Here is a 14484-nt window from a genome sequence, read left to right on the forward strand (position 1 = left end):
TATTAGCGTGAAGACCAAACTGTGTCTAAATTATATGCATTTGATACGCTAATAATTGTGTTTCTTTTTATAATCGATATCCAGTTGAAAATTTACTGTGATGATTACCAGTTTCAAGTGATTTTCTTTGTAACTACAATCTCGTAATAAAATCTCTATTTAGTCATGATTACATGTACTCATTTTTTTTTGTAGATGGTAGTGTTCAAGTACATTGATGATAAAGATGTTTTCCAGAAGTTCTACTCCAAAATGCTTGCAAAAAGACTGGTTCATCATAATTCAGCCAGTGATGATGCAGAGGCTAGTATGATTTCAAAACTCAAGGTAATTATTCAGCTCCTCACCATTATTTTTATTGTTCATATTCCATATAAAGATTATTAAAGTTTCAATATTTTTATCTTTTCCAAAGTTGTCCTCTTTTCTTGATATCATTATTGCTATTGCAATATTTTTGTAGAGTTATTGATAGTAGTTATTGATATTGAAGGAAACCAAATTTTTAGGCATTTTACATGTATAACATGTAGAAATCAAACAAAACTTGAATAACTTTCTGTCAGTCTGAATTTGTTCAAACTCTGGGTTTTTTTAAGATTACTTGCTTGAGCTAAAAACATAGCAGTTGATAATATCATTGCATACAGCATGTTTTAGAAAGTTTCAATTATGTATTTTTCTGACTCACAGCAAGCGTGTGGATTTGAGTACACTTCCAAACTGCAGAGGATGTTCCAGGATATTGGTCTTAGCAAAGATCTTAATGAGCAATTCAAGAACCATCTTGCAAGCAGTGAAGCATTGGATATTGATTTCAGCATTCAAGTTCTTTGTTCAGGGTCATGGCCTTTCCAGCAAGGTTTTACCTTCATTCTCCCTAGTGAGGTAGGCTGTCTCTTCATTTGTAGCCAGTTCATTTATATTTATCATTCAAAAGTTGATTATACAAATTTAAAGAAATTATTCTATATGATTTGGATCGGAATAGTGAGACACAGAGGTGATGTGACAGATAATTGAAGTGAGGTTGTTTTTGATAATTATGGTATATAATGATAAACTGTTTATGGTAATCAGTCAAGCTCTGAGGGTCTTTCATGTTCTATTGTGATTATCAGTGAAGATAACTTATTGTAATCTAGGAAAGTATTTTCGGTATAATCTTTTCACAAATTCTCGAGCAACTGTAATCTTTATAGATCAATCTGGTGAATAAGTTTCAAATTATTAATGATGACCAAATACAGGGAAGTAAATTTAGGGGAAACGTGATCTGAAGTCAGGTACATAAGACATAATCTGATGATCTCTACCCATCGTTTCTAGGGATGTACATATGCTACTGAATGTTTTAATTTTTATTTTCTGAATGATGTATTTAACAATTTCTCTTACGAATTTGATCAATTATCAGTTGGAGCGAAGCTTTCAACGGTTCACCACATTCTATGGTAGCCAGCATAGTGGCAGGAAACTGATGTGGATATTTCAGATGTCTAAAGGAGAGCTGGTCACCAGTTGTTTCAAGAATAGATACACATTGCAGGTAAAGAAAGCATTTGATCCTAACTTGCGTTCTCTCAGGAATAGAGGAAAACCACGTCTTCTTGCTGAATACTTCGGAGTAATCTCAGAGCAATCCAGATATCCAGAGTCTTGAATGTGTATTGATGTTTATTCAACTTCATGGTTCATTTTAATTCCATCTTAAGATGTTTTCTTCATTGTCATATTGCAATCTTATGAATAGTCTTTCTTGCTGTGGCATCGTTTTGTTAAAAGAACATAATTCCCCACACATACCCTGAATGAGCATGTGCTATGTTTATTTGATTTCCATTCTATACAGGCTTCAACATTTCAGATGGCTGTACTATTGCAGTTCAATGTCTCAGATTCATACTCATTACAACAGCTCCATGACAACACACAGATCAAAATGGTGAGTCATAGAGGATATTCAACCCAACAAGAAAATACCCTCATTGATCAATTATGTGGAGAGAACTAGAGTAAATTCATGACTAGTTGTATTTTCTTTTGTAGCACTTTTGTTGGGTATATTATCTTCCATCATGTGCTACAAAATAGCCAATTACACACATTTCTATTTAATGTTTTGCTTATTCAAAGTGTACCAATTACCAACAAAGTGCTCTGTATTGTGGAGGTCCTGTGTCATTCATTATTTAAATTACAGTCTTCAAATATTACATCTTCAAAGAGGTATTATCAGGATTAATTGCACTGTTTGTATCAAAAAGCAACTCGATAGACTGCCTGTCAGTTTGAGGGCTCTCATTGAATTGCAATGAAAATGGAAACAAACTCTGGTTTAGTTATGTGTGAGCTCCTAAATGTTATCCTATATAACCTTTACGTTTCTTAACCCTATCGTAACTGGGCTATTTCGGACCAATATATACCAGGGGATGTCAGTTTGACCCCCCTCAGATCTTCGCCGCTGATTGCGCGAACGCCGCGAAAATTTGCACGCGCGTAGAACTGGATGTAAACTGCAAGACTGTATAGTAAAATTTTCAAAAAAATTAATTATATATTTTTATGAATAAATTATGCAAATAAGTGTATGAAATTTGCTCTAAATTTGTTTTTTGTGTTTGTTTTTGCCTTTAACTCAATTTATATAGCTATTAGAATGCTAATTTTTGGTGGGAGTATCAATTATTACGTTTCTAACAAAAATCAACAAAAAAATGCAAAACTATAATTAATTTCTTATGTATTTTATTGTTTTTTAAATTCTTATATATTTTTTTTCAAACCTATATTTTTTATTATTTTTTCTGATGAACTTTGTCGTTGACCCTTTTGCGATCATAAATAGCTTTAAATAAATCCATTTAAACCAACAAAATGAAAAATAATCATACATTTATGATTTTTAGTTGTAAAACACAATTTGCATTGACTTTGTACATGGAATCACAATTTTTAACAATTTCGGGTCTGACATGCACTTACAAAATGTTGCGTAATTTGGAAACCGCGTACCCGGGCATTGCAAATTTGAACTCAAAAGATACACAAGACTTGAAAGTAAAAAGTCAGCGAGCGGCGCGGTCAAAAAAATTCGCGCAACGGTGTAGTGACAAAATTTGTTGAGGGGGGGGTCAAATTGACCCCCCCCCCCAGTTTGATCAGGGTTAAGCATTGGTTTTGAAGATGCTAGCTAGTGTTCTGGGAATTCATAATTAACCTAGTTGGATACCACATCCCTATTTTTTTTTAGGTGGTTTATACATCTTTACCATGAATGACCAATGAATTGAGAAATAAATGAACAAATAACACTACACGCCTTCACATCACTGGAGACATGTGGGTGTGTGTGTGTGTTTAAGTATATGTATTAGTTCCAGTATGTATGTTTCTTTTTTGCATTTACCTTTAGCAGATAACCACACAAATACAAATTTAGACTCGATCTTGAGAGTGATATTCTCTTTATTTTGATACTATTTAAAAGATTTGTGTTGACAAGAGAATATCAGCCCAAAACATGTTTTGAGATGGAAATGTAGTTGCTGTGATTGTAGTTTATTTCCTTAATAAGTCATTGATGTTTCTTTTATCTTACCTTTCAGGACATACTGACTCAAGTAATTCAAATACTTCTCAAATGCAAATTGTTAGTTGGGGTAAGTGTATCATGAATTCTATTTTTTTTTCATATTTTTAAGGATTTATTCGATGAGAGAAAACATAGAAGAAAAAGACCTGACAATGAAATGTATGATTGATGCATGAGAGTGGATGAGATTACCTTATGAATATTTTCCCCCAAATAAGTTTGATCAATTTCATTATCTTGATAATTTAGAAAACCTCTTATTGAGTAATTAATGTAAACCTACTTCATTTTTGTAGAATGGAGATGATGGTGATGATGTGAAGCCAACAACAGAAGTCAAGTTATTCCAGGGCTACAAAAAGTAAGCTGAATATGTAGTAGCATTTGCTAAAAATATAATATTCAGTGTATTGACAACAGAAATTACAGCATTGTGTAATCATTGTTGGCAGTGGTTGCAAATTTAACATCTTTAGATTTAGTTTATGATTTTATGATTCTGCATTGCTTTTTTACAGAGCATTTGCATACCAGTAATTATATGAATGTGGTTTTAAAATGTGACTATGTATGACAGAATTGTGATATGAATGGATTTTCTTTTCAAGGTTTATTCGATGTTGATATTTTGCAGTATTAAGTGAAAGACCAATTAAAGTAATACTACATACTTTATTACTCTAGTTTTTATTCATTGATGATTTGTTTATTCACAATCCTTCCTGATAATCTGTTATTGATTTACATTGTTCTTTCACTAAACAGCAAAAAGCTGCGAGTAAACATTAATGTTCCAATGAAAACAGAACAGAAACAGGAACAAGAAACAACACACAAACATATTGAAGAAGACCGAAAGCTTCTTATTCAGGTATGACTCCAGACATATTAATTTAATTGATATTTACCAAGATCAATTGAAAAGGGATGCTGTAAGCTAAAATGCTGCCTCATAGTAGGTACTTATTATTACTCTAGAATATATAATTTGCCTAGTATGCATATTAAATATTATCTTGTCATTGCTGTATTATTTAAAGTTTAATATTTACATGTAGTATTTTTTATAAACTTCCATGCAATTATGTTATCATATCATAATGGAAAAATGAAATCTATGCAAGATATTTTTCTGACAGGAGTTTTTCACGAGGTGATGCAACATATGCTCCTGTGACAATTGCCCCGGGCTTTATTTCATATAAGATGTAAGGTTAGGGTTTGGGTTTTATGGTCGGTTTAGGGTATTATATAGTGTTACAACTATGGTTGAAGTTAGTCATTCATTTAGTGTGTGAAATTTATAGCAGTGCAATTGTTTCCAAAGCAAATGTCATGGAACCTTTTCACTCAGATGCAATATACAAACACTCTCAATTTCAAAATGTTTACATGACATAGGGACCAGGTAATGTAATAATGTGTATGAAATGTTCTTGAATATATTATTGTCCCTATTTCATTTTTGGCCAGTATGTTACCATCACGATTATTGCCATCATTGCATTTTTGGGCTCAGATTCATGTGGGTTTTTTTTTCTTTTTTTTCACAGGCTGCAATAGTTCGTATAATGAAGATGAGGAAAGCTTTGAGGCACCAACAGCTCTTGAGTGAAGTCTTGACCCAACTCTCTGGTAGATTCAAACCCAAGGTGCCTGTTATCAAGGTAAGAACTTGATCAGTCAAGAGTTAGCACTTCATCTATCCCTGGCACTTGCAGTATGCTCTATTGAGATCATCTACCCAACATTTCATCAACGGTCATCCGAACCGTCTTATCACACATTCGATGGTGCAAAGCTATTTCAGAGAAAATTGACTTCAAATTTTAATGTAATTTTCACACTTAGTTTCCCTTCCTTACAACATATTCATTGCTAGAAAAATACATTTTTGGAAAGACCAAGACAATTGATTGACATTGGTATCTTTATTTTCACACAAAACCAAGGATCAGAGAAAATATCGCAAAACAGCTACATGCTTGTAATTTCGGTTTGAGCGGTTTAGATAGACGATACAACAACCCTGACCGCGATTTCAATGTGTGCGGTCAGTCAAAACGTATCGCTTTTTCACATGCAAATTCAATGCAGTGCCGATACGACGGTTTGACTGACCACACATTTGCATATTAAGTGCACGTAGCTGTTGTTTGCTTTGCTATATTACACGTTTCCTATGGGATTTGCGCATTTTATCAACAATTTGCATGGCATTGCTGTGAAAATCCCCACATATCTCAGAAACTACAATATATTGCTGCCCAGAAATTTAGGTTATGAATAGAATAGGACTTGTACTTTCATTTTTTGCAAAGATCTCAAAATCATTTTTTTTAAAACCAAAACTGACTGATACGCTGGTTCGAATGAACGCCAACAATTTGTAGCACTAGATTACTTATACATGTATGTAGTGCCTTACAAAATTTTTTGTTATTTGGAACATCCAATTTTTGTCTCGCCTGCATAACAGAGTGAGATTACAGGTGCCACTTTTCCGATGGCATCGTCCACATTAAAATAGTAACCAAGGTTAAGTTTTTAAAATGTCATCATAGCTTGGAAAGAGTATAGACTTAGTTCATGAAATTTGGACATAAAGGTAATTAAGTATCACTGACCATCTTGCGTGAGTTTCAGGTCACATGATCACGGCCAAAGGTCTTTTAGGGTCAATGAACTTCGACTATGTTGTGGTATCGGCGTTGAAATCTTAACCAAGGTTATGTTTTGAAATGGTATCATAACACTGAATGTAAATTGATCTATTGCGTGAAACTTGGACATAAGGATAATTAAGTGTCACTGATAATTTAATACAAATGTCAGGTCACATGATCAAGGTAAAAGGTTATTTAGGGTTAATAAACTAAGTATGAATGGTAATTTTTATGAATAATTATTCATCTTGTTTTCAAAGTCAGCACTGCTGCTACATTAAATCATGTAATGCAAGCAAAGACTGCCAGAGGCATTCCACTTGTTAAATTGGGTGTCATAAAAATTGGATGAAAACTTGTATATTAATGACAGACTAGTAAGCTTGGTTTTGTCTACAAAGCAGTGATTTTTTTCATCTTTTTATTTTTTCATAATGGATACTATAAACAGCTTTTAATTAAAAATTGGTGAAGCAAAGTTAGATCATTGATGTAGTTATAATAATTATTATAATACAAAATCCACAGGTATTTAAGAACCAATATATATTGTTAATAGATATCTATAAACTTAATCATTCTCATTTGTGTTTTTACCCTAATGTGCATTTTTTTCTTGACCTGTGTATGTATGTACTTCTACCTAAATTTTACTTTTTATTTCACCTTCACCAGTTAAAGCCGTATTGATATGAAATCTAATCACATGTAGATTATTTAGATCATTAAACCTTATATTATGCTTTTTATCTTTTTCCATTCCTCAGAAATGCATTGACATTCTGATTGAGAAGGAGTATTTGGAACGTGTAGATGGTGAAAAGGATGTTTATAGCTACCTAGCATAGAATGCTTAATGCTTGGTATGAAAGAACAACTTGGCCTTCACACAAAGAACTCAAAGGACACATGTTTTTTCCCTGCTGAAATCTGTCTACTACTGACTTAATATAGTCATTGTAGATAGCCATCTTTGTGAGATGATTCGGACCTTGGACCATGCAAGACTTCAGTTTGTTCCAGTCAGGTCCTCACCACAAGTCACTTTGACCAAGCTTCAACAACCTTGAATTTACCCATTCATCATCAAGCAGATTAGAAAAGAAAGAACTTTAGATGTCAGTTCCGTGTTGAGGGGGATTATTTATAGATGTCTCACTGATATTTTTACTGGACTCACAAGACTTTGTTACATCTTCATAATATGATGTCATTTTTAACAATCTACATCTTGAAATGCAAGTCCATGTGGTGAGATTGTTTTACCTGTTCATACCAGAAATATTTTTTGCCCTGTATAGATATCATACATATTAAATCACGGATGTCATGATTGATTTCCAATGTCAATGTTATATAGTCTCTCTGGACCAGACTGCCTGAAAATTATCAGGAATGCAAAGATTTATAGTGGTCAGAACATATTTTATTCACTGCATAATTATGTTGTACAGTGTTCATTACACTATTTCCACCATCTCTCTCAAAAGAAATCTGGATCTTAATGCACGCATGTACCAATAGTTCATTTGATTATCAGTGTTTCATTGTTTGGTTGTATAATTCTGTTATATGATTTGTTTACTCATACTCACATAGTAAATATGCAATAGGTCCCAGTATGTTTTTTGTTTTCACACAAAATTGTTGTTTCCAATTTTTTATAAGTTAATTTATAGAACATCTATGCTAATAAGTTGTATTGAGATGAACCTGATGAATTAGTTGGAAGTTATGTTGTTGAACAAAATAACAGAAACACATTCATTTACATAATGTATGGTCTTGATATTTGCCACGTCACTTACTGTATTTGAAAAAATCTGTGCTCACAACAATGTAATTCACCATGAAAACTCAGAGTTGGCTTGTCTTTTTCTCATTTAAAGTCTTTACATTTAGCATGAAAGTTATATGTGATTTGTACTTCCATATGTGACTTTGTGATATTGTGACCATGGTCTAATCTGTCAGCAGCATTCAGAAGATCGTCATTTGTTCAACTTAAAAGCCTGCCGCACATTATACAATCCGACTGCGACAATACTTCTGAGAAAAAAAAATCACATTTTGCATTGAATATCAAAGTTCAAATAAGTGAAAACTGACTCATTTGAAGTTCAGAGTAATGCTAGGAATACTAAAATCCACATTCTGCTTTCCTGCAATACTTTTAGTCAGAGTAGAGTCTAGATCATCTATAATTTTAAAATCAAGATTGCTATGACGTAACTACAATATAGAGTTGACTTTGCTTTTATTCATACAGATATATTTGCAATAGACCTGAATTTTTATTTTATTCATACCATTATTTAGAACTTTGAGTTTAACAATTTTATTGGTTAGAATGTTCACATCAAATGCTACTACGAATATTTCCGAAATTGGATTGCAGCAGCTTGTGTAGTGTGCATTGGGCTCAAGAACAACTGCAGTCCTGGCAGAGGATCTATCAACTCACTTCTGTAAAAACTATAATTACATTTAAGTAAGTCATAGCATTTGACTACCAAGCAGTACTTTTATGATAAATCCTTTTAAGTGATTCTCTGTAGGTATAACATTAACTCTTGGTTACATGCAGCATGCAAATTACATGACAAATGCGTATGTAATTGTTTGTACCATTGTGTTCAATACTAGTAAATGATAACCAAGAAAAATAATTGCCATTATTTGTACCAGGGGGGAAATACATGGGGGCATGTGAAAAATCAGATAAGCAGGACATAAATTATTAGTGCTTTCTAAAAATTTCTTTTGAATTCATAATTGGAAGTGCTAAATTAATGATATAAGGAAATTTTGTTCTCATTTGTTATTTTGAGTTTTGGAGTAATTTGTAAAATTACATACCTGTGATAAAGAGGAAATGTCAGTGTCATTTCAATTGTAAACCATTACACTTTTGGTCTTGACATTGTGATTCACAACTTATATCCTATCCATTTCCTATTCACTTCCTGTTGGATAGAATGTACCGGTAATTTACATTTACATGATATTTTATTACATCAAACCTTGCTTAAAATGTGAATATTTATTGCACATTTCTGTAAGATCTTCACCATATGGCACAGTGTTCACCTCACCTCTCATGATAAGAAGAATTGGATTCAATCACACATTCTAAAGAAACAATCATATTATAGAGAGAAGAAATATTTATATAGAGAAAGTGTAATCAGAATATATAAAGACATATATTCAAAGATCCAACATTGGTTTTATGTAAATCATTATATTCTATACTGGTTCTACTAGAAGAGTGATCAAAGATGGACTTTAGGCACAATTTTTCCGTAGAGGTATCTGATATTGCATTGAAAATATGTGATTAGAAACATTTTTATTTGGAACATTCTCCTTTTCAGAAATTTAATTTGTACAGATACAAAACAGATTTCTGTGAACATGGTCTCTGTGATTGAAATTCTGAACAAATGGAAATATAAAGGATGATGAAACATTTGAAAAGTCAATATTTTGTGGTGAAAACTATCTTTTACGATTTATGATGAAATTATTTCCTCTTTCTTGAGGGGAGAATCATAGTTGGGATAGTAAAGTCTATATCATAAACACAGCATATTTTCTATCAATTGTGTTGTATTTATTGAATGAATTTTTATGTCTAATTTATTTTTGTTTCTTTATCAAAAATTAAAATGACCAGTAATTAAAGTGGCATTTTGTGCAAGCATATGTGTGCATCATATTCATGTTTTGCTTGAAATTTTATAAATTTAGTTGTCTTTTCTACACAACTTGATAAGTTAATATTGGTGCATAGACATTATTAATTTCAATTTTGTTTTCTTTATTTCAAAACTTTTATTTCAAGTGAATAGAAGATGTTATGTTAAAGCCTTTTATTTTGCTATGTCCAGTTTGTCTGTTTATGATATATAATTTTGAACAGCCATTATGATGCTTCTAATTGTTTTATAGTGATCCTATGACATATTTTGTGTTGCTATGGAAAGTGCAGTCTTCTTGAAATACATTTTTTCCAACAGCTGCTTGAAGCATTGTCACATCAACCATTTCCCTCATGTTCTTCTTTCCTGTGTATTATATCTATCAGAGTTTTTCTATCAATGATAAAACTTAGTGTCATTTTTCTGACTCAAAAGTACATGATGGATGAATATAATATAACTTCTGGAAGTTGAAAATAAGTTGAGGGGATTAGTTAATGAGAGTTTATATTCTTGCTCTGCTCAACCTTCCCTTGGTACATTCATTACAGATATGCTTGCTTTGTGTATTGTAGAAATGTATTGTACTCTGGGCAACACTTACATTGTAATATTTTGAAAATTGTTATTAACATGTATTATGAAATAGAGAGTCTTATCTTTGCCTGATTATTGAGGTGTTTTCATCGATGTATAGTAAACTGTAAGAAGTTATAAAAAAGAGATATAATGTGAAAGAGGGTAGTCCTAGCGCACATATTCTCAATATCTAAAGCAATGTTGATACATGGGCACACTAATCAAATGCGCAGTGAAAAAAATGTGGAGTTAATTCTGTGATTTATTGCAACGTGATAAGCTCTTGCAAGGGTGCTCCTTAACTTATTCTTTTGAGCCTTTTGCATATATACACAGACCAAAGTTTGCTCAAAAACATGACTTCATACATAATCCAATATCTGCTTTGCTTTCATATCTGAGATTGTATGAATATCATGAATTTATGTAACATTTGATTACTGAAACAACAAAAATAAAAAGGTTGAAAATGATAAAACACACAATAAACCAACACTTTTATACCATTTTTCATTATTTATATTTGTTATGCATATGAAAAAGAATATCTAGTCTAAAATTAGCATATTTGGGGCTTCATTTAATTATTTATTACGAAAAGTTTTCTTTTATACATAATTAATAGAATGAAATCATTTTGAAAAATATAATAATGCATTTTTGTAAAAGCATTGGCATAGAAAAAAATGCTGATTTTCAGCTCGATAACACAATCCAACAGTCCACGATCAAGACTTAAAATTTTGCAACTGATTCTGTGATATAGTGAAATATAGGCATCTTTAATCTATGATTTTTTTTTTTATTGAGAGATAAAGTATGAACTTTTAACCAGTGGCGTATTTAGTCAAAATAATTTAAGTGGGCCAGATAATTTATGGCAGATGGAGCAAAAGTTGTTGACCTTTTTAATACAATAATCCCATTAAAAAAATAATTAATTTAGACATAGTATTCAGGAAATTATATAATTTCTCACTTTTCCTTTCCCTGTCTTTCATTTTATTCTTTTTTACTGTGTTGTGAAACTTCTTTTTCGGTGACATGTCCCTCAAACCCCACCCTCTGTATGCATCAGTAGCGTAGGCAGGATTTTTGAAAGGGGGGGTCAAGCTGAATGAAAAGTTGACAACCAAAACTGAGAAATCAATAATTTATAGCGGGGTGTATATTGATGTACTTTACCTCCGATCTCCCATTTTTTTCCTCTCTATTTCTCTCTCAAAATGGTCCCGGGAGGCACTTACAATGACGAGTGGATACTACGCGCGACCAAAAAAAAAAACACGTAAAAAGGAAGTCTTTCTCAAGATATGGCACGTTACGTACGTAACGTAATAAGTGTGTCAAAAATAATGAAAAAATGTATCTATTTTTATATGAGGAAAGCTACGTGTTTAGGGTCAAATTTGCGAGGGTTAAAAGACTAAAATGTTCTATTAAGGATGTACTTTTTGCCCCAACAGTCAACACTACGTATTTAAAGTCCGATTTGCAAGAGGTGTGGGGGTTGGGCGCTCAATGATGTAGGTAAAGATAAAACCGACGTCCCTAGATATATAACAATCGTTTAGGGGTTCAATTCAGGGAAAATGGTCGGGGGAGTGCTTGGATAAATTAAAATTTTGGAGTTTGCCGCTCTAATATGTAATATTTTGGAAGAAAAAAACCCCAAGAAATATGAAATACGACTTTCAAATTTTACTGTTTATAGGAAACAAAATTTGCCCATTTCATCGCCAAATGTCGTGATGCATAAAGAAGAAAATTTGCCTTCAAAATGAAGAAAGAACTGTTACAATTAACTCTAAACTTCTCATCGAAAGACAGCTAGGATAAAATGGCAATTACGTGTCTTGATGCTGGCGCGTGTGATAATTTTAATGAAATATCTAATAGTGATTATTACTTTGCTCCATCATGACTTACTATTTCATCATAATTATCATTGTTGTTTTTAAATCGCAATTGTCCAAGGAAACTATACTTAAGACGCGATCAGAAAACATGTAGGCCTAAAGCCGATATTTTTTGTCTCGTCTACGTATAGCAGTCTACGAATAGGTGAGACACGACATTATTGGCGTCACGAAGTGGCGCCGCTACCGCCACTAAGTGACATTGAAATGTCATTATAACTTTGAAAAGAAAGTAAGTAAGTGGAGCGTTGTGGCCCAGTGGATTAGTCTTCGGACTTTTAGACAGAGGGTCGTGAATCCCAGCCATGGCGTAATATCGGTCTTTGGTAATATCCTTCGAAAAAACTGATCTACAATGTGCTGCACTCAACCCAGGTGAGGTAAATGGGTACCGGTAGGAAGTAATTCCTTAAAAGGCTGTGTGCGCTATGAACGCCTAGCTTAGCCGGGTAATAGGAGCGCCTTGAGCACCTAACAAGGTGGATATGTGCGCAATATAAATACCCTATATTATTATCATATTATTATATTAAAGGACGCATTAAAAGTGAAACGCAATTTCAAGGTCATTTAGGGTCAATACCACGATGTGGTATATCAACATCGAACTTACCTATTTTTTGGTCCATGAAACTTAGATATAGGCCCTATAGTTTGTTTTTCACGGCCGGGCAATCGGTATACACGCATACAGTGAAAAGAGTATCACATTTGCCAAAAACATGACTGTGAAAAGTATACTTTTCAACACATGAAAAGACTTTATACTTTATCTCATCATGCAAATATTATATTTGAGGAAATATATAATTAGGTAACATCAAAAGTACTGATTGGCCGCGGGGACTCGAGCCCCTTTGAGTAAAACTCTGGGATAGAACATAAAAGGATGACCACGGCTTGTTTAGGGACCATTTTGAAAGTCCGTGGATATGGTGCTGTCCATGCAAGGCCCTCTCAATGCGTGTCAGCTTAGAATTTTACTCAAATTTTTTGCCATCTTAGGCGTTAATATATGACAGGTGACACAAATCGTGTTTAGGGTATAGGCCTACTATTATAGTGCATGGGCCCTGTATAGGCCCTATATGTTTTTAAAACAATAATTATAATAAAATTATTGATTGCCTCAAATGGGAATCGGCCATGTTAACCAGGTACTTTTTCGATCAAAAATTTCTGCTCGATTATTTAGTTGCAAACACATCTTGTTCAGGATCACACACAGTGCCCATAATGTTCAAATTTATTAAGGACAAAATAAATATAATAAAAAAAAAATAAGATGACGATTGCCTCGATCAAAAGGCAGTCGTCATCATCTTTATCATCGATCACCACCACAATTCATCATCATCGCTTCATCATCATCGTCGTCGATCGTCATGGTCGTCGTCTACGACGATGACCACCACCACGCACCATTATCATCAACTTTATCATCAAGGTGCACCCGGCGGCCGAGTCATACCAAAGGCGATTATGGTTGGGTTGCAAAAATGGAAATGTCTGCCTTCTTGCTGTATAGGTACAGCCATATAGCACTGCATATAGATTGGAAGGGTAATAAAAACATTTTATATTCTGCAGTTTTGAAGTGGCTACGCTGGGTGAGTAAATGTTATCATCATGATCATGATGAGGGTGATATGATCATCCCCGTTGCATGATCATCATCATCATCAGGAGCAGCAGCGTTCGTCATCATCATCATCATCTTTGAATCATGCTACGCGTTAGATATTATTACCAATCAAAAACAATTAGTTAAGGCAGTGGAAAATATAATCAGAATATCATTCCCTGCGTATGAATTAAACATAGTCCGCGCGGGAGGCGCTCCCTGACTATGCTATCGAGGAACTCTTCCCTCTATTCTCTAATCGATCAGTCTTTGAATTGAATGGCCAGATTCAATCGAACATTCTTCTGATTATTGGAGAATTAGACCATACATAATTATTTGTATATGTTAAAAGAAACGTTAATGTATTCAAAATCATACTCAAATTGGTAAT

At 33.2% G+C, this 14484-nt stretch overlaps 1 protein-coding gene across 2 annotated transcripts in view; it reads left to right on the plus strand.

The window, feature by feature from the left end:
- LOC129256858 (cullin-1-like) overlaps positions 1-10618 on the plus strand; it is a 30089-nt gene extending 19471 nt beyond the window's left edge. For both annotated transcript variants that reach the window (XM_054895056.2, XM_064097521.1), the window contains exons 12-20: positions 196-327; positions 694-888; positions 1418-1549; positions 1853-1945; positions 3612-3665; positions 3895-3959; positions 4364-4469; positions 5152-5265; positions 7032-10618. In XM_054895056.2, the coding sequence (XP_054751031.1) occupies positions 196-327; positions 694-888; positions 1418-1549; positions 1853-1945; positions 3612-3665; positions 3895-3959; positions 4364-4469; positions 5152-5265; positions 7032-7112 (972 nt within the window). In that variant the 3' untranslated portion in view covers positions 7113-10618. The remainder of the gene's footprint in view (positions 1-195; positions 328-693; positions 889-1417; positions 1550-1852; positions 1946-3611; positions 3666-3894; positions 3960-4363; positions 4470-5151; positions 5266-7031) is intronic.
- The last annotated feature ends 3866 nt before the right edge of the window (positions 10619-14484 follow it).

The sequence above is a fragment of the Lytechinus pictus genome, chromosome 3 (genome assembly GCF_037042905.1).
Source record: "Lytechinus pictus isolate F3 Inbred chromosome 3, Lp3.0, whole genome shotgun sequence".
Classification (NCBI taxonomy): Eukaryota; Metazoa; Echinodermata; class Echinoidea; order Temnopleuroida; family Toxopneustidae; genus Lytechinus; species Lytechinus pictus.